At 43.8% G+C, this 17,791-nt stretch overlaps 1 protein-coding gene across 1 annotated transcript in view; it reads right to left on the reverse strand.

Moving 5' to 3' along the window:
• Positions 1–1,964: 1,964 nt before the first annotated feature.
• Positions 1,965–17,791, reverse strand: part of LOC129865883 (VPS10 domain-containing receptor SorCS2-like) — a 19,217-nt gene continuing 3,390 nt past the window's right edge. Inside the window, exons 4-12 of the mRNA XM_055938961.1 lie at positions 16,986–17,157; positions 16,395–16,715; positions 15,674–15,797; positions 12,743–12,855; positions 12,346–12,468; positions 11,631–11,730; positions 9,894–9,996; positions 8,240–8,397; positions 1,965–6,813 (exon numbers count right to left, since the gene is read on the reverse strand). Of these exons, the coding sequence (XP_055794936.1) occupies positions 6,749–6,813; positions 8,240–8,397; positions 9,894–9,996; positions 11,631–11,730; positions 12,346–12,468; positions 12,743–12,855; positions 15,674–15,797; positions 16,395–16,715; positions 16,986–17,157 (1,279 nt within the window). The 3' untranslated portion in view covers positions 1,965–6,748. The remainder of the gene's footprint in view (positions 6,814–8,239; positions 8,398–9,893; positions 9,997–11,630; positions 11,731–12,345; positions 12,469–12,742; positions 12,856–15,673; positions 15,798–16,394; positions 16,716–16,985; positions 17,158–17,791) is intronic.

Here is a 17,791-nt window from a genome sequence, read left to right on the forward strand (position 1 = left end):
AGTTTTTTTTCCCGCTCAGCAATCTTCACACAATACCTCACATTTACATAAGTATTCAGATCCTTTACTCAGTACTTTGTTGAAGCACCTTTGGCAGCGATTACAACCTCAAGTCTTCTTGGGTATGACGATACATGCTTGGCACACCTGTATTTGAGGAGTTTCTCCCATTCTTCTCTGCAGAGCCTCTCAAGCTCTGTCAGGTTGGATGAGGAGCGTCGCTGCACAGCTATTTTCAGGTCTCTCCTGAGATGTTTGATCGGGTTCAAGTCCGGGCTCTGGCTGGGACACTCAAGGACATTCAGAGACTTGTTCCAAGCCCACTCCTGTGTTGTCTTGGTTGTGTGCTTAGGATCGTTTTCCTGTTGGAAGGTGAACCTGCGCCCCAATCTGAGGTCCTGAGCACTCTGGAGCAGCTTTTCATCAAAGATCTATCTGTTCTTTGCTCCATTCATCTTTCCCTCGATCCTGACTAGATTCCCAGTCCATACTGCTGAAAAACATCCCCAAAACATCCCCATACTTCACTGTATGGTGGTGTCAGGTTTCCTCCAGACGTGATGCTTGGCATTCAGGCCAAAGAGTTCAATCTTGGTTTCATCAGACCACATAATCTTGTTTCTCATGGTATGAGAGTTTTAGGTGCCTTTTGGCAAACTCCAAGCATGCTGTCATGTGCCTTTTACAGAGGAGTGGCTTCTGTCTGGCCACTCTACCATAAAGGCCTGATTGGTGGAGTGCTGCAGAGATGGTTGTCCTTCTGGAAGGTTCTCCCATCTCCACACAGGAACACTGGAACTCTGTCAGAGTGACCATCGGGGTGTTGGTTACCTCCCTGACCAAGGCCAGCTCTAGGAAGATTCTCTGTGGTTCCAAACTTCTTCCATTTAAGAATGATGGAGGCCACTGTGTTCTTGGGGACCTTCAAAGCTGCAGCCATTTTTTGGTACCCTTCCGCAGATCTGTGCCTCGACACAATCCTGTCTCAGAGCTCTACGGACAATTCCTTCAACCTTTTTTTTGCTCTGACATGCACTGTCAACTGTGGGACCTTATATAGACAGGTGTGTGCTTTCCAAATCATGTCCACTCAAATGAATTTTCCACAGGTGGACTCCAATAAAGTTGTAGAAACATCTCAAGGATAATCAATGGAAACAGGATGCACCTGAGCTCAATTTTGAGTCTCATAGCAAAGGCTCTGAATATTTATGTAAATTTGGGATTAATGCTTTGCTTTTTCGTTTTTTTGCAAAAATGTATAAATACCTGTTTTCTCTTTGTCGTTATGTGGTATTGTGTGTAGATTGATGAGGAAAAACATTTATTTACTCAATTTTTGAGGCTGTAACGCAACAAAATGTTGAAAAATGGAAGTGGTCTGAATACTTTCCAAAAGCATTGTATATTTGCCATCGACAATTGAAGAAACATACAAAAACCTACCACACTCAAGTGCTGTGCCTGGATATGACACCCTGTGCTTCAGGGCTGAGATCCTTACACCAAAGCCACCAACTCCTTCACACCTAAAATGCTTCTCTTTGTATGTTTGACATCGAGAGTTCTGCAAACCTTCATTAAAGTACAAGAGACGTGGCTCGAACCGATTTTAGTTCTTAGCCAATCAAATCTGCTAATTGGTGATGACATGTTAGTCATTCACTTGATGAAAACCATTCAGTTTGATTTGAACATACCAATCACTCAGTTGGAAGGAGCGAGGTATTGGGAACAGGAGGATTGTTAGTTAAAGCCATTACTAAGTACATATCTACTGTGAGTTGGGTAGGTTTAAAAAAGCATTTATCCCCCCCCCCCCCCCCCCCCCCCCCCCCCCAGCCGTTCCATGTACTTGGTCTCTTCCAGATCTAGCACACCTGATTCCACTAGTCAACTAATCATCAAGCCATTGAAGAAAGTGAAATATTTATTGAGCAGATACAATGATGACAACCAACATGTATATTTAGGGGGAGTGATTTATTCCAGAATGCAGGTTAAGTGCACTACGCTTTCTGTTGAGGATTTCATAGCATTTTTCATTTATTTACCAAAATTCAAACAAACCAAAAAAACATGAATAAAACTGTGAGGTCAACTTCACATGGTCTTAGTCATCAACAGTGAATCTCCTTCACAAATATATTGGATTCTCTTGACCCCCCACCCCCTTCAACAAGGGGTGGACATAATAACAGACGAGACATGGCTAGAAAACTAAGAAGAAGCCAAATATAAGCATATATATGTACAACAGAACATGAAGAACAGGCAGGCCAGTGTGTGTCTGGATGTATCAGGCCTACCATCAGGGATGTAACTCACTCACTGGAAAGCTAGAGATTGACTATGAGCACTGGTCTGTAGACTGGTGTCTCATTCAAAACATCCCTAGCAAGTCTGTATGGCCCAATGTGTGAAGATGGTCCACTTCACTCTAGACTGTACTCTTCATGACTACGTCCTTAGTGCAAATGAAACATCTTGGGATATTTTGAGAAGGGAAGGAAAGTCACTTACCAATGTTATAGATTTGATAATTAGAGATCCAGTTAAACAATGGATGCAACAGAAAGTAGCCTATCTAAAAGTCTATGACACTTAGCTATACACTGAAATATCACAAACTGATACATGAGAAGCAAGCTATGGTATTGAGAAACTCTCACTGTACTGTTATGAGAGGAAACAGTGGAGGAGACCTCCAAAAAAACAACTGGGTATGTTTTGGTATCGGTGTAAAATACTCACACTCACGTGAAGGACTATATACAGTGAGAGGTTGTTCATATATACAAATCTATGTACACAAGACAAATTCTAATGGGGAGAAATACCACCACTAACTCTGCCTAACATAGGCTCAATAATGACAGCCACGCCATCTCCATGACGACGACTTTGTCTCTGGGGAAATGAACTCACGTTGACCTCTGACCCAGGGGGCTATCTTGGGGTCGGGGTCAAACTGTTATTAGTAAATAAACAGAGGAAATGCACAGGAAATGTGGGATTTTGTCGTTTTGATGAGAGGTTTGGCTGGAGTTGTAGTTCATGTTAAATGAGCAGAGGAGAGCCACTTCTTTTTAGGCACCGTGGGGCAAACAATGGCTTTCTAACCGGGGGAGGTGACATGCTGGAAATGTGCTGAAATATCACACAACCACACACCATTCTAAGTGTCACTCGTTTAACCTCACCTGCTCATCAAGTACCATAAACATAAAACAAAGTATACAAATACTTCATCTTTTAAAATAATGATTAAAATATTAATTATTAAAGACCATTCTTATACATTGTTGTATGATGAAAGGAAAACATATGAACAAGGATTGCATGTAAATAATGGTGAATGAAAGAGGATCTTCCCACATGCTTCATTTTAGCTCAACTCAAGTACTTGTATCTGGGATTTATAAACAGAGCAACACCACCCCCTAGTGCCTAAATGTGTAGTTGCGTTCTTCTCACAAAGGCAACCGTGCCTCAGTTCAGACTGCTCCCGCTCCACGTCCTATCCTTCATATAACTTCCCTGCAGATTTAAAGTGGGCGCTCAATCTCATTCTTTCCCGAATAAGAGTATTATTGCATTTGAAGTGTGAGAGAGAAAGAGCCAATTATAAATTGCTTCTCCTAAAAACATGACTTCTCTTCATTTGGTAGTAATGGAGGTGTCAACAACTCGACCTCTCTTTTCTCCACTGCTAAACTATGCCCATCCAGAATGTGTGTGAGAATTATTTTTACCAAACTGTACTTCTCACGGCTATGGCCCGGTCATTGCGTGGTTCTGTTTTGCTGATACTGTGTACGCACCCCACTATCCTCCTACTACTAGTGAACTAGGATACATTACGTTACCAAAAGTATGTGGACATATGGTCATCGAAGATCTCATTCGAAAATCATGTGCATTAATATGGAGTTGGTCCCCCCTTTGCTGCTATAACAGCCTCCACCCTTCTGGGAAGGCTTTCCACTAGATGTTGGAACATTGCTGCGGGGACTTGCTTCCATTCAACCACAAGAGCATTAGTGAGGTCGGGCACTGATGTTGCGCGATTAGGCCTGGCTCGCAGTCGGCGATCCAATTCATCCCAAAGGTGTTCGATAGGGTTGAGGTCAGGCCTCTGTGCAGGCCAGTCAAGTTCTTCCATACCGATCTCGACAAACCATTTCTGTATAGACTTCACTTCGTACACGGGGACATTGTCATGCTGAAACAGGAAAGGGCTTCCCCCAAACTGTTGCCACAAAGTTTGAAGCACGGAAATGCACTAGGCGGTCCCGTTCTGTGAGGTTGTGTGGTCTACCACTTCGTGGCTGAACCATTGTTGCTCCTAGACATTTCCACTTCACAGTAAAATAATTTACAGTTGACCGGGGAAGCTCTAGCAGGGCAGAAATTTGACAAACTGACTTGTTGGAAAGGTGGCATCCAACATTGAAAGTCACTGAGCTCTTCAGTAATGCAATTCTACTGCCAATGTTTGTCTATGGAGATGGTATGACTGTGTGCTCAATTTTATACACCTGTCAGCAACGGGTGTGGCTGAAATAGCCAAATCTACTAATTTGATGGGGTGTCCACATACTTTTGTATATACAGTGCATTTGGAAAGTATTCAGACCCCTTGACTTTTCCCACATTTTGTTACCTTACAGCCTTATTCTAAAATTGATTAAATGCATTTTTTTCCTCGTCAATCTACACACAATACCCCATTAAGACAAAATGAAAACAGTATTTTAGAAATGTTTGCAAATGTATTCAAATAAAAAACAAAAATACCTTTTTTACATAAGTATTCAGAGCCTTTGCTATGTGACTCAAAATTGAGCTCAGGTGCATCCTGTTTACATTGATCATCCTTGAGATGTTTCTACAACTTTATTGTAGTCCACCTGTGGTAAATTCAATTGATTGGACATGATTTGGAAAGGCACACACCTGTCTATATAAGGTCCCACAGTTGACAGTGCATGTCAGAGCAAAAACAATGCCATGAGGTCGAAGGAATTGTCCATAGAGCTCCGAGACAGGATTGTGTCGAGGCACAGATCTGGGGAGGGGTACCAAAACATTGAAGGTCCCCAAGAACACAGTGGCCTCATTCTTAAATAGAAGAAGTTTGGAACCACAGAGACTCTTCCTAGAGCTGGCCGCCCGGCCAAACTGAGCAATCGGGGGAGAAGGTCCTTGGTCAGGGAGGTGACCAAGAACCTAATGGTCACTTTGACAGTGCTCCAGAGTTCCTCTGTGGAGATAGGAGAACCTTCCAGGACAACCATCTCTGCAGGACTCCCCTAATCAGGCCTTTATGGTAAAGCCACTCCTCAGTATATGGCACCTAAAGGACTCTCAGACCATGAGAAACAAGATTCTCTGGTTTGATGAATCCAAGATTGAACTCTTTGGCCTGAATGCCAAGTGTCACATCTGGAGGAAACCTGGTACCATCTTTAAAGTGACGCATGGTGGTGGCAGCATCGTGCTGTGGGGACGTGGAGACTAGTCAGGATTGAAGGAAAAATCAACGGAGCAAAGTACAGAGAGATCCTTGATGAAAACCTGCTCCAGAGCACTCAGGACCTCAGACTGGGGCGAAGGTTCACCTTCCAACAGGAAAATGACCCTAAGCACACAGCCAAGACAACGCTGGAGTGGCTTCGGGACAAGTCTCTGAATGTCCTTGAGTGGCCCAGCCAGAGCTCGGATTTGAACCCAATCGAACATCTCTGGAGAGAGCTGAATAGCTGTGCAGCGGCGTTCCCAATCCAACCTGACAGAGCTTGAGAGGATATGCAGGGAACAATGGGAGAAATTCCTCAAATACAGCTGTGCCAAGCTTGTACCGTCATACCAAAGAAGACTTGAGGTTGTAATCGCTGCCAAAGGTGCTTCAACAAAGTACTGAGTAAAGGGTCTGAAAAAAAATGACAACCTGTTTTTGCTTTGTCATTATGGGGTATTGTAATGTCATTATGGGATATTGTGATGTCATTATGGGATATTGTGATGTCATTATGGGGTATTGTGTGTAGATTGATGAGGGAAAAACACTATTCAATCCATTTTAGAATAAGGCTGCAACGTAACAACATTGTGAAAAAGTCAAGGAGTCTGAATACTTTCCAAATGGACTGTATAGCGTATCTGGAAACTACCTGGTGAGAGTCAGTGAAAGACGAGTCTTACAGTCCCGAGCGTTCTAAATAGCAGGCCAGTAGGCGGGGCGTTCTCTGTGATGTCACCGGATTTCTCTTTTCTCACTGGGTGGCGTCCAATCAGTCTCTGAGGGGTTTAGCCAATGAGAACACACAGAGCAGTCATGACACTGGGTATAAGGACACAAGGACACTGGGTGCAAAGGACACTGGTGCAAAGGACACTGGGTGCAAAGGACACTGGGTAAAAAGCAGAGTTGGCCCACACCCCCGATGTTACAGTAACACAGTGGAGGACGGGATAGAGGGACGAGCAGAACGGAGGATAAGTGTCCCTCTGAGCGAGAGACGGAAACGAGGGAGCAAGGGGCCGTGGAGAGGGGGAGAGGAATCAGAGAGGAGAGGAGAGAGAGGGACTAATGCTAGACTGTAGTACTGTGGTGCTTTCTCTCTTCCTCTGTACGGGGAGCGGTGGATTGGTTGGTCAGACAGAGAGACAGAGGAGGAAGGCAGAGTAGAGTTCCCTATGCTCGTTAGCATGGCTAGCTGGTTAGCGTGTCCGTGTTCAGCCATCAGCTGGTCAGGTAACTGTGCAGCTCTCTGGAGTTGATGCTCAGGACCACGCCCGAGTGGTTACCTAGAAACAAGGAGAGAGAGGAGGTAGTGTGACCAGAGTTGAGGGTCGGTTGCTTTTAAAAGAGAAAATACCACCTGCTTCTTTATCTTGCAACATTAAAGCATGTCCTTGATTATTCTTTTCTCGTTGACTGGATGACTGGTTGGTTATCTTTTAACCAAACCAGAGCTCTGATTTTAATTAATATTTCCCATTGATATAGGTATTTGAATGCTTAAAATGTTTTACCTTTAATTCACAATATCATTAGGAATTTAGTAGCTTTTATGAATAATACAATAGCAAATAGGGAATACCTTGCATTGTTAGCTGTTCTGTTAACTGCCTGGGCTCGTGAGTGGTAACAGGCTGTTCTGTTAACTGCCTGGGCTCGTGAGTGGTAGCAGGCTGTTCTGTTAACTACCTGGGCTCGTGAGTGGTAACAGGCTGTTCTGTTAACTACCTGGGCTCGTGAGTGGTAACAGGCTGTTCTGTTAACTACCTGGGCTCGTGAGTGGTAGCATGCTGTTCTGTTAACTACCTGGGCTCGTGAGTGGTAACAGGCTGTTCTGTTAACTACCTGGGCTCGTGAGTGGTAGCATGCTGTTCTGTTAACTACCTGGGCTCGTGAGTGGTAACAGGCTGTTCTGTTAACTACCTGGGCTCGTGAGTGGTAACAGGCTGTTCTGTTAACTACCTGGGCTCGTGAGTGGTAGCAGGCTGTTCTGTTAACTACCTGGGCTCGTGAGTGGTAACAGGCTGTTCTGTTAACTACCTGGGCTCGTGAGTGGTAACAGGCTGTTCTGTTAACTACCTGGGCTCGTGAGTGGTTGCAGGCTGTTCTGTTAACTACCTGGGCTCGTGAGTGGTAACAGGCTGTTCTGTTAACTACCTGGGCTCGTGAGTGGTAGCAGGCTGTTCTGTTAACTACCTGGGCTCGTGAGTGGTAACAGGCTGTTCTGATAACTACCTGGGCTCGTGAGTGGTAGCAGGCTGTTCTGTTAACTACCTGGGCTCGTGAGTGGTAGCAGGCTGTTCTGTTAACTACCTGGGCTCGTGAGTGGTAACAGGCTGTTCTGTTAACTACCTGGGCTCGTGAGTGGTAGCAGGCTGTTCTGTTAACTACCTGGGCTCGTGAGTGGTAACAGGCTGTTCTGATAACTACCTGGGCTCGTGAGTGGTAGCAGGCTGTTCTGTTAACTACCTGGGCTCGTGAGTGGTAACAGGCTGTTCTGTTAACTACCTGGGCTCGTGAGTGGTAACAGGCTGTTCTGTTAACTACCTGGGCTCGTGAGTGGTAGCAGGCTGTTCTGTTAACTACCTGGGCTCGTGAGTGGTAACAGGCTGTTCTGTTAACTACCTGGGCTCGTGAGTGGTAGCAGGCTGTTCTGTTAGTAGTAGTGGGGGTTAGTCCTAATCCTGATCAGGGAACAGAAGGCGGGGCTACCTTCTGCGTTACCTAGAGTCTGCGAGTCCAGGTCGTCGTCGATAAACTCCTCCCCCTGGATGATGTGCTGCGTGTCCTCACTGTGATTGACAGGGCTGGTCATCTCCTGCTCCTTCTCGTTGTGCATCTGGGCGTACACGTTCCGGCCGGGCAGCTTTCTGAAAAACAGCGGAGGATAGGCATCCTCAGTCCTAAGCCAAGGACTGTGGGATTTGTAGTTTTGATAAAAGGTTTGGATGGAGTTGTAGTTCATGTTAATGAGTGACAAATTGTGGACTTTGTGCATCGGATGCAAAGTATGTGCTATTGGTGTAACTGGTGAACAAAAGACAAATCATGCACAACATATTCATGTAGAATCTAGATTAATCAAGTACATTTAGGTATTCTATAGACAGTGTATATATATATATATATATATATATATATATATATATATATATATATATACAGTTATGTATTCACCTACTGTATCTTGATACATGCAGTTATGTTTTCATCTGTAGTCATGGTTATATTTTCATCTGTAGTCATGGTTATGTTTTCATCTGTAGTCATGGTTATGTTTTCATCTGTAGTCATGGTTATGTTTTCATCTGTAGTCATGGTTATGTTTTCATCTGTAGTCATGGTTATGTTTTCATCTGTAGTCATGGTTATGTTTTCATCTGTAGTCATGGTTATGTTTTCATCTGTAGTCATGGTTATGTTTTCATCTGTAGTCATGGTTATGTTTTCATCTGTAGTCATGGTTATATTTTCATCTGTAGTCATGGTTATGTTTTCATCTGTAGTCATGGTTATATTTTCATCTGTAGTCATGGTTATGTTTTCATCTGTAGTCATGGTTATATTTTCATCTGTAGTCATGGTTATGTTTTCATCTGTAGTCATTGTTATATTTTCATCTGTAGTCATGGTTATGTTTTCATCTGTAGTCATGGTTATGTTTTCATCTGTAGTCATGCTACGCTTCAGAGGAGGACTGGCCAGTTGTCACGTTCCTGACCTGTTGTCTGTTATTTTTGTATGTGTTTAGTTGGTCAGGGCGTGAGCTGGGGTGGGCATTCTATGTTTTGTGTTTCTATGTTTAGGTCGTTGGTAATTAGCCTTATTCGGTTCTCAATCAGAGACAGGTGTTTGACGTTTCCTCTGATTGGGAACCATATAAAGGTAGGGTGTTCACACTGTTTGTTTGTGGGTGGTTGTCTTCCGTGTCTGTATGTATGTTCGTACCACACGGGACTGTAGCGTTTTTGTTTGTAGTCTATACCTGTTCGTGCGTTCTTCGTGTTATTTTGTAACTTCTCTAGTTCAGGTCTGTCTTCGTTCGTTTTGTTATTTTGTAATTATTCCAAGTGTTGTTTCGTGTTCGTGTTCGTCGTTTAATAAATTCATTATGTTTTCTAAACCCGCTGCATGTTGGTCTGATCCCTACTCCTCCTCTTCGGATGAAGAGGAGGAGAACAAGCGTTACACCAGTCTAGTGCCCAGGGCATATCTCAGATATGTAAGTCTAAAGTAGCCTGGTCCCAGATCTGTTTGTGCTTGTCATTGTCGAGTGAAATCATGTTTTGCATGAGAATTCCATAAGTAGTTGGCAAGAGCGCAGCAACAAACTGGCAGCCATGCAGGCTACGTCTATAAGACCCACCTCTTGAACTTGTAGAGGATGAAGGATCCGGTAGCGAGGAGGCTGATGAGGAAGATGACAGCCAGAGCCCAGACTCCAGGACCTGCCACTCCACCCTGAGAACCTGCAGGGGAGAAAGACAACACACACACACATTATGATATGACAAACACAGACAGGAACACACACACACACACAAACAGGAACACACACACACACACACACACACACACACACACACACACACACACACACACACACACACACACACACACACACACACACACAAACTAAGGACCCCTATACCAGGCGACCCTGAAAATGGTCGTAGACTCCAGCCACCCTCGTCATAGACTGTTCTCTCTGTTACCGCATGGCAAGCGGTACCGGAGTGACAAGTCTAGGTCCAAGAGGCTTCTAAACAGCTTCTACCCCCAAGCCATAAGACTCCTGAACATCTAATCAAATGGCTAACCAGTCTATTTGCACTGCCCCCTCTTTTATGCTGCTGCTACTCTCTGTTATTATTTATGCATAGTCACTTTAATAATTCTACTTACATGAACATATATCCTCAATTACCTCAACTAACCGGTGCACATTGACTCCGGTAACCCCTGTATATAGCCTCGCTATTGTTATTTTACTGCTGCTCTTAAATTATTTGTTACTTTTATTTCTTACTTTTTTAGGTATTTTAAAACAGCATTGTTGGTTATGGGTTTGTAAGTAAGCATTTCACTGTAAGGTTGTGTTCGGCGCATGTAACAAATACAATTTGATTTGATTTGAAAAAGGCACCATTATGAAATGACACACACACACACACACACACACACACGCATAGACAACTCACATCAGATGGGAAATGAACACAGGGTAGGTAACACACACACACACACACACACACACACACACACACACACACACACACACACACACACACACACACACACACACACACACACACACACACACACACACACACACACACACACACACACACACACACACACCTCCTGTGGATGTGGTTCCCTGAGAAACAAACAATATTATAGCTTCCATGTCACAATAAACCCCAACTGAATGCTAACAGTCCATTCCACTCCGCTTCAAGAAACACACCACAGTGTTCAACAGACAACACACACCACAGTGTTCAACAGACAACACACACCACAGTGTTCAACAGACAACACACACCACAGTGTTCAACAGACAACACACACCACAGTGTTCAACAGACAACACACACCACAGTGTTCAACAGACAACACACACCACACGGTCAGGAGAAGAGATCCGGAACCAAACTGTCCAAGAAAAGGCCAAGTTCAAAAGGAAACGGAATAGATTAGAAACATATTGTTTACCACTGCAGATATTGTGAAAAAATATCTAACATTTTAGCAATTTAGTAGGTAAAAACTTAGGGAAATAACACTGAAAGCAGAGAGCATGTAACAGGAACCCACAACCAATCAGATTGGAGGAAATGTAGGCTCCTTTGGAGAAAGCAGGAAGTAAAAGTGAGAAAAAAGTTTGTGTGGGGTGACTAATCGTTCTCCGTCGCTCTCGTGGACGACTCATTAGCTACTAGTCCTTTGAAACAGATTGATAAAAAACGAAATTATCCATTCATAGTCAACATGAAACCAAATAATGAAATGGAGAAATGATCTATTATGAAATCATATTTACAACATCACAATGGCATGATTACAGGAATTGGAACGGTAATACAGGATGCTTAGTTACCTGCGTTAGGGTCAGCTAGCGTCACCAACACCTGTAGACCTCCTCGTACGATGAAGCTAACGTTGTTGTCGCTGAAGGCCTGCTTGATGGCAGGGATACGCTGTGGAAGAAATGTAAAACACAACCATACACAGAGGTAAATCACTGCAGAGAGTGACATTTATTTTACTCTACCAATATGTATCTGCTGTCAACTGTGGCAGTTGTGAAAAAAGTCAACAGTTGAACGAGTTGCAGATGTAATTGAAAATAAAAAATGTTTTCATTATTAATTAGGCTATTTTCTCTTGAACCATGTGGTTTATCTACTAGAAACTCAGGGACAATATGGACACAGATATAAAAAGTGAATACTATTTATGAATCAGGATTGGGGTCGATTCCATTTCAATTCCAGTCAATTCAGGAAGTACACTAAAATTCCAATTCCAATTCTTTTCAATGAGGAAAAAATGGAATTTGAATTGGAGTTTGGTTTTATTTTTCAATTGACTGGAATTTAAATGAAATTGACCCAAATCCTGATATGATTTTTTTTTACAGAGTTATTCAAGTATAAATGAACTAAGTTACGATAGATTGCCATAGATGTTCAGTTAATTACCAAAATTACTGAAGATTCTGGCAACTTTAGTAATTTACCGGTAGCTTTGGAACCCTAAGTGAGACTACAGTGTGTCACTTAGTTAGGTAGTGTGCGTGTGTACTAGTGTACCTTATCCACAAACACGCTCCTCTTAGCACGCTGGCTCTCTGGTGGGAGAACGTACAGGTCAGCTGTGGTGGGCAGGCCCCGCTTCACCATGGTTACCAGGGACTCCTGGGGGATACCTGTGATCTGGGGGTCAAAGGTCATAGTCAAAAACTACCCCTTATGGGACTTGTGTCCCCTGTTACGACCTGGTTCATGTTCAAACTAACAAGTTCAGGTAGACCCTCCTCCATATCCAAATATTTTTTTCTCCAAATTTCATTATTATCATCTATATCAAATAGAATCATTTAACATATTGAGGCCAATGCAGATACTATCATGATGTATCCTGAAGAATAGAGTGGTCGTGTTACGTCACAGCATCTGGTCATGTATGAGGTGAGTACAGTAGACCCACCTTTGCCAATATCTTGGTGACCACCTGACCCACGTCCTCCCTCCACTCTGGAATGTTCGGGTTGAGGCGGTCCAGGTTACTGCTGAAGGCCAGGGGGATTACCTGGAAACGGTCTGGGATCAAATAGAACACACAGGAAGTCAACACTAAAGGCAACCATTTCGGGTTACAACATTCAGATGAACAATAATGGAAGCCTCCATATTAATGACACCATATTCATTTCTACTGTTTGGAGGCTTGAGAATAAGTCAACCGTTTCTCATTATCCTACAACGCCTGCTTCTGCAGTATGTTTCTTCTGTATCATCAGTTCTCTCGGGGGTAAGATAATACAGTACATTTCTGCTCAGTTAGCATTCTCTCATGACTAAATCAAACTCCTCTATGGACATCGTTACCCAGTGACACAGCAGCACATGACATCATGGAGAACCCAGGAACTGGAGCTATTAGAAACAAAAAAATAAGTAGGTCTGAAGACGAAAAATAAAGGAAATTCACAGTGAGCACCACAATGCCTACTCCACCGATGCTCTACCGAGGTTTCCCTGTTCACAGCTTAGCTGTAGCCGGAGCTACAGTATGTTGGACTATCGTGAGTCCCACAATGTGTATGCAGGTTGCTTAGGGTATCAAACAGCCTAGCTAGGACAACGGTAGACAGTGTCCGTCGCTCCTCAAAAACTCTGATGATACTTTTATTTCCCTTTTGCTTTTGACCCATAGACAATCAGGGGAAACGCAGAATTTCAAAAGTGTCACACAATTGGAGGGCGATTTGTAGACTGCAATCACACCCTGTCCATTGCCACTCAACAATGCTTTTTATGAGCCACCTAATCATTTTAAATAAGCATACCCGTGCACCGTCATAGGATGCCACCTTTCCAACAAGTCAGTCTGTCAAATTTCTGCCCTGCTAGAGCTAGGAGCAGCTAGGAGCAACAACAGCTCACAGAACGAGACTCCCGAGTGCTGAAGCGCGCAGTGTGTAAAAATTGTCTGTCCTAGGTTACAACTCTCACTACCGAGTTCCAAACTGCCTCTGGAAGCAACTTCAGCACAAGAGCTGTTCATCAGGAGCTTCATGAAATGGGTTTCCATGGCCGAGCGGCCGCACACAAGACTAAGATCACCACGCGCAACGCCAAGCGTTGGCTGGAGTGTAGCACACCGCCATTGGACTCTGGAGCAGTGGAAACGCCTTCTCTGGAGTGATGAATCACGCTTCACCATCTGGCAGTCCTACGGACAAATCTGGGCTTAGCAGATGCCAGGAGGACGCTACCTGCCCGAATGCATAGCGCCAAATGGAAAGATTGGTGGAGGAGGAATAATGGTCTGAGGCTGTTTGTCATGGTTTGGGCTAGGCCCCTTAGTTCCAGTGAAGGGAAGTTTTAACGCTACAGCATTCGACATTCTAGACACTTCTGTGCTTCCAACTTTGTGGCAACAATTTGGGGAAGGCCCTTTCCTGTTTCAGCATGACAATGCCCCAGTGCACAAAGCGAGGTCCATACAGAAATGCTTTGTCAATATCGCTGTGGAAGAACTTGACTGGCCTGTACAGAGCCCTGACCTCAACCCCATCGAACACCTTTGGGATGAGTTGGAGCCCGGCCTAATCGACTACATCAGTGCCCAACCTCACTAATGCTTGTGGTTGAATGGAAGCAAGTCCCTGCAGTACTGTTCCAACATCTAGTGGCAAGAAGAGTGGAGTCTGTTATAGCAGCAAAGGGGAGACCAACACCATATTAATTCCCATTATTTTGGAATGAGATGTTCGACGAGCAGGTGTCCACATACTTTTGTTCATGCAGTGTACCGTTTATCTTCTTAAAATCAGATTTTAAGCCTAACCCTAACCTCCTTCCTAACCTTACCACACTGCTAACCTTAACCCTAACCTTAACCTTTTATAAACATCTGTTGCACCTACAAAAACATATTCAGTCCAAATGGATCTAAGTCTAATGGTCACCTTACTGGTCACTGTACCTAGTTTTAATTCGACGTCTAGAATTTGAGCTAGGTTTGGGAGAAAAAAATAGTCTGACGACCCTAATGCTAACGATCCTGTCAAAAATACAGTATAGTGGTTCTCGGTAACGGCCAGACGGATCATGACGAGGGGTGGGGAGTGTGTTGTGTACCTCAATTCAAGTTGGTTTGTGAATGTTCATAGATTTTTAGTGGCATATTGAATTTAACATTGAGCTCCAACCAATACTAACAAGTAATTCATATAATAACACCATAAATGGTTGATGTACAGCTGGGTTTGCAAAGCTACTGGTAGTTTAACAAAGTTACCGGAATCATCAGTAATTTTGGTAGTTAACAGAAAATCTATGGCAATCTATCGTAACTTTGGTAATTTATACTTGAATAACTTGTAAAAAATGCATTCATTTATATCTGTGTCCACATTGTCCATGAGTTTCTAGTAGAGAAAATAGGCTAATTAATGAAAATAGCATCTCATCAACAATTAACTCTGAAACTCGTCCAGCTAATGGCTTTTTTCACAACTGCCACCAGTTTGATGGCAAAACATTGACAACAAAGACATATTGACATAGTAAAATAAAAACAAGTGTATAAAATATAAATTTATATAAAGGATATGTCATGCTGAACACTCATATTAAACACCAATGGTATTCACAAATTTATATTTAGGATAAGGTTTTACAGCTTTGTCATTACATTTTTTATTTGAAATTGTAATTATTTATTTGACATATTTTACATGTGATAAGGCCACACCTAGGGCCAGAGATAATTACAGACACCTGCAAAAATCTGAAATACTCTAAAGGGCCACTAGATGTCTTGTGATAGATTACATAAAATCCTTGAAAGATACAAAAATTCTGGTATATATCAATAATAATTAGCACTGTAATGTTCCCTCTCTCTTACCGTAGACGTGAACGTTCTTGGTGTCCTGCACCATGGAGCGTCCGTTAGAGGCCTGGACGGTGACAGACACCTCTCCTTCCTCAGGGAACCTCGTTATCAGACTGTTCCCCAGGGACATCTTGGGCTGAATGGGACCCATTGAAATACATTGATTCGTTCACCGGTGCTGAGCTTAGCTTTAGCACCATTCACAAAGAGCATCTAGCCTACGGCTCAGATCAACCCTTGAGGTTTAGCTTCCATCACCTACTGGAGAAACATTTAAACCTGTAGGTTGTCTGTGTGAGATGTGTGTTAGTACACATCACCTGTAGGGTGTGTGTGTGTGTGTGTGTGTGTGTGTGTGTGTGTGTGTGTGTGTGTGTGTGTGTGTGTGTGTGTGTGTGTGTGTGTGTGTGTGTGTGTGTGTGTGTGTTACCTGTAGGTTGTGTGTGTGCAAGGTGTGTGTGCAAGGTGTGTGTGTGTGTGTGTGTGTGTGTGTGTGTGTGTGTGTGTGTGTGTGTGTGTGTGTGTGTGTGTGTGTGTGTGTGTGTGTGTGTGTGTGTGTGTGTGTGTGTGTGTGTGTGTGTGTGTTAGTATGCATTACCTGTAGGTTGTGTGTGTGTAAGGTGTGTGTTAGTATACATTACCTGTAGGTTGTCTGTGTGTGTGTGTAAGGTGTGTGCTAGTATACATTACATGTAGGTTGTGTGTGTGTGAGGTGTGTGTCAGTATACATTACCTGTAGGTTGTCTCCTATCCACCAGTAGAAGACAGTCAAGTTGGCCTCAAAGGGAAGCACCACAGCTGTCAGGTTGACTTCCTGGTTAATCCCGGCGATGGGAACTACTTCTAGGTGAACTTCCTGTAGAGGGGCTGTGACCTGGATATATATGGTGGCCTGGTCGTGTCCGGCAACGTTCTCGGCCTTGACGGTGACACGGTAGACTCCCTGCTGTTTGTAGCGGTGCTGGATGGGTTCGTCTGTCACCGTCAGGTTCTGGTAGATGGCCCTCATCCCGTCCCCCAGATCCACCTGGTACTTAGTGCTGCTGGTGTCACCCTGGGTGAGGGAGGAGGTACAGGAAGAGAACGTCACTGAACTGAGAACTGGGATAAACTAATGCTCTATTTCATCTAGTTGCAGTTATAAGGAGTCACGTGTGAGTCATCATAAACTTGCATCCGGAAAACAGAGGGGAAATCTCTTAACTGGCTATTGTTACAATCACACAGACAAAGTCACAAAAACACCCACATTTACTACACACAGCCACACACAACTACCCCACCGCCAGGATTTGCTCTAAATTCTGACTTAAGTAAACAGTACCTGCTCCTGGTGGACGATGAAGGTGATGTCATCACCAGGCGCCACAGCCAGCATCTGTCCTTTGATGCCTAGCTGGAGGCCTCTGGGCGGCAGCAGAGGACAGGTGTGCTGCTTGGCGCTCTGCTGCTTGTTCACTCCCCCCTCACACAAGTTGGACACAACCTTCCTGTACCTGCAACACAGCCGTACCAACGTCAGAAAACAGGGAGACTTGTGGTGTAGTATAGGTAGGGTAGAGACGGGTGTACTAAAACAATCATTATGGGTTTTCCTTTCATTGCGATAAGGTAGGGAGAGGGAGAGTGGTGAGAGCAATGTGTATATGTTAGGGTTAGGGTTAGGTTTAGGCTTAGTGGTTAGGTTTAGGCTTATTGGTTAGGGTTAGGTTAAGGTTTAGGCTTAGTGGTTAGGTTTAGGTTTAGTGGTTAGGTTTAGGGTTAGGGTTAAGGTTAGAATGAGGGTTTGGGGTTACGGTTTGGTTTATGTTAAGGAATAGAGGTTAGGAAAAAAGGATTTTCAATTGGAATCAATTGGATAGGATAGTAAAACAAACATCTGTGTGTGTGTGTGTGCACCAGAAGTCCCCACGAAAATTTGACCAACTGGGGACATTTTGTTGGTCCCCACAAGGTGTGTAGGGTGCCGTCTTTCGGATGGGACGTTAAACGGGTGTCCTGACTCTCTGAGGTCATTAAAGATCCCATGGCACTTATCGTAAGAGTAGGGGTGTTAACCCCGGTGTCCTGGCTAAATTCCCAATCTGGCCCTCAAACCATCATGGTCACCTAATAATCCCCAGTTTACAA

Source organism: Salvelinus fontinalis, chromosome 11 (genome assembly GCF_029448725.1).
Source record: "Salvelinus fontinalis isolate EN_2023a chromosome 11, ASM2944872v1, whole genome shotgun sequence".
Taxonomy (NCBI): Eukaryota; Metazoa; Chordata; class Actinopteri; order Salmoniformes; family Salmonidae; genus Salvelinus; species Salvelinus fontinalis.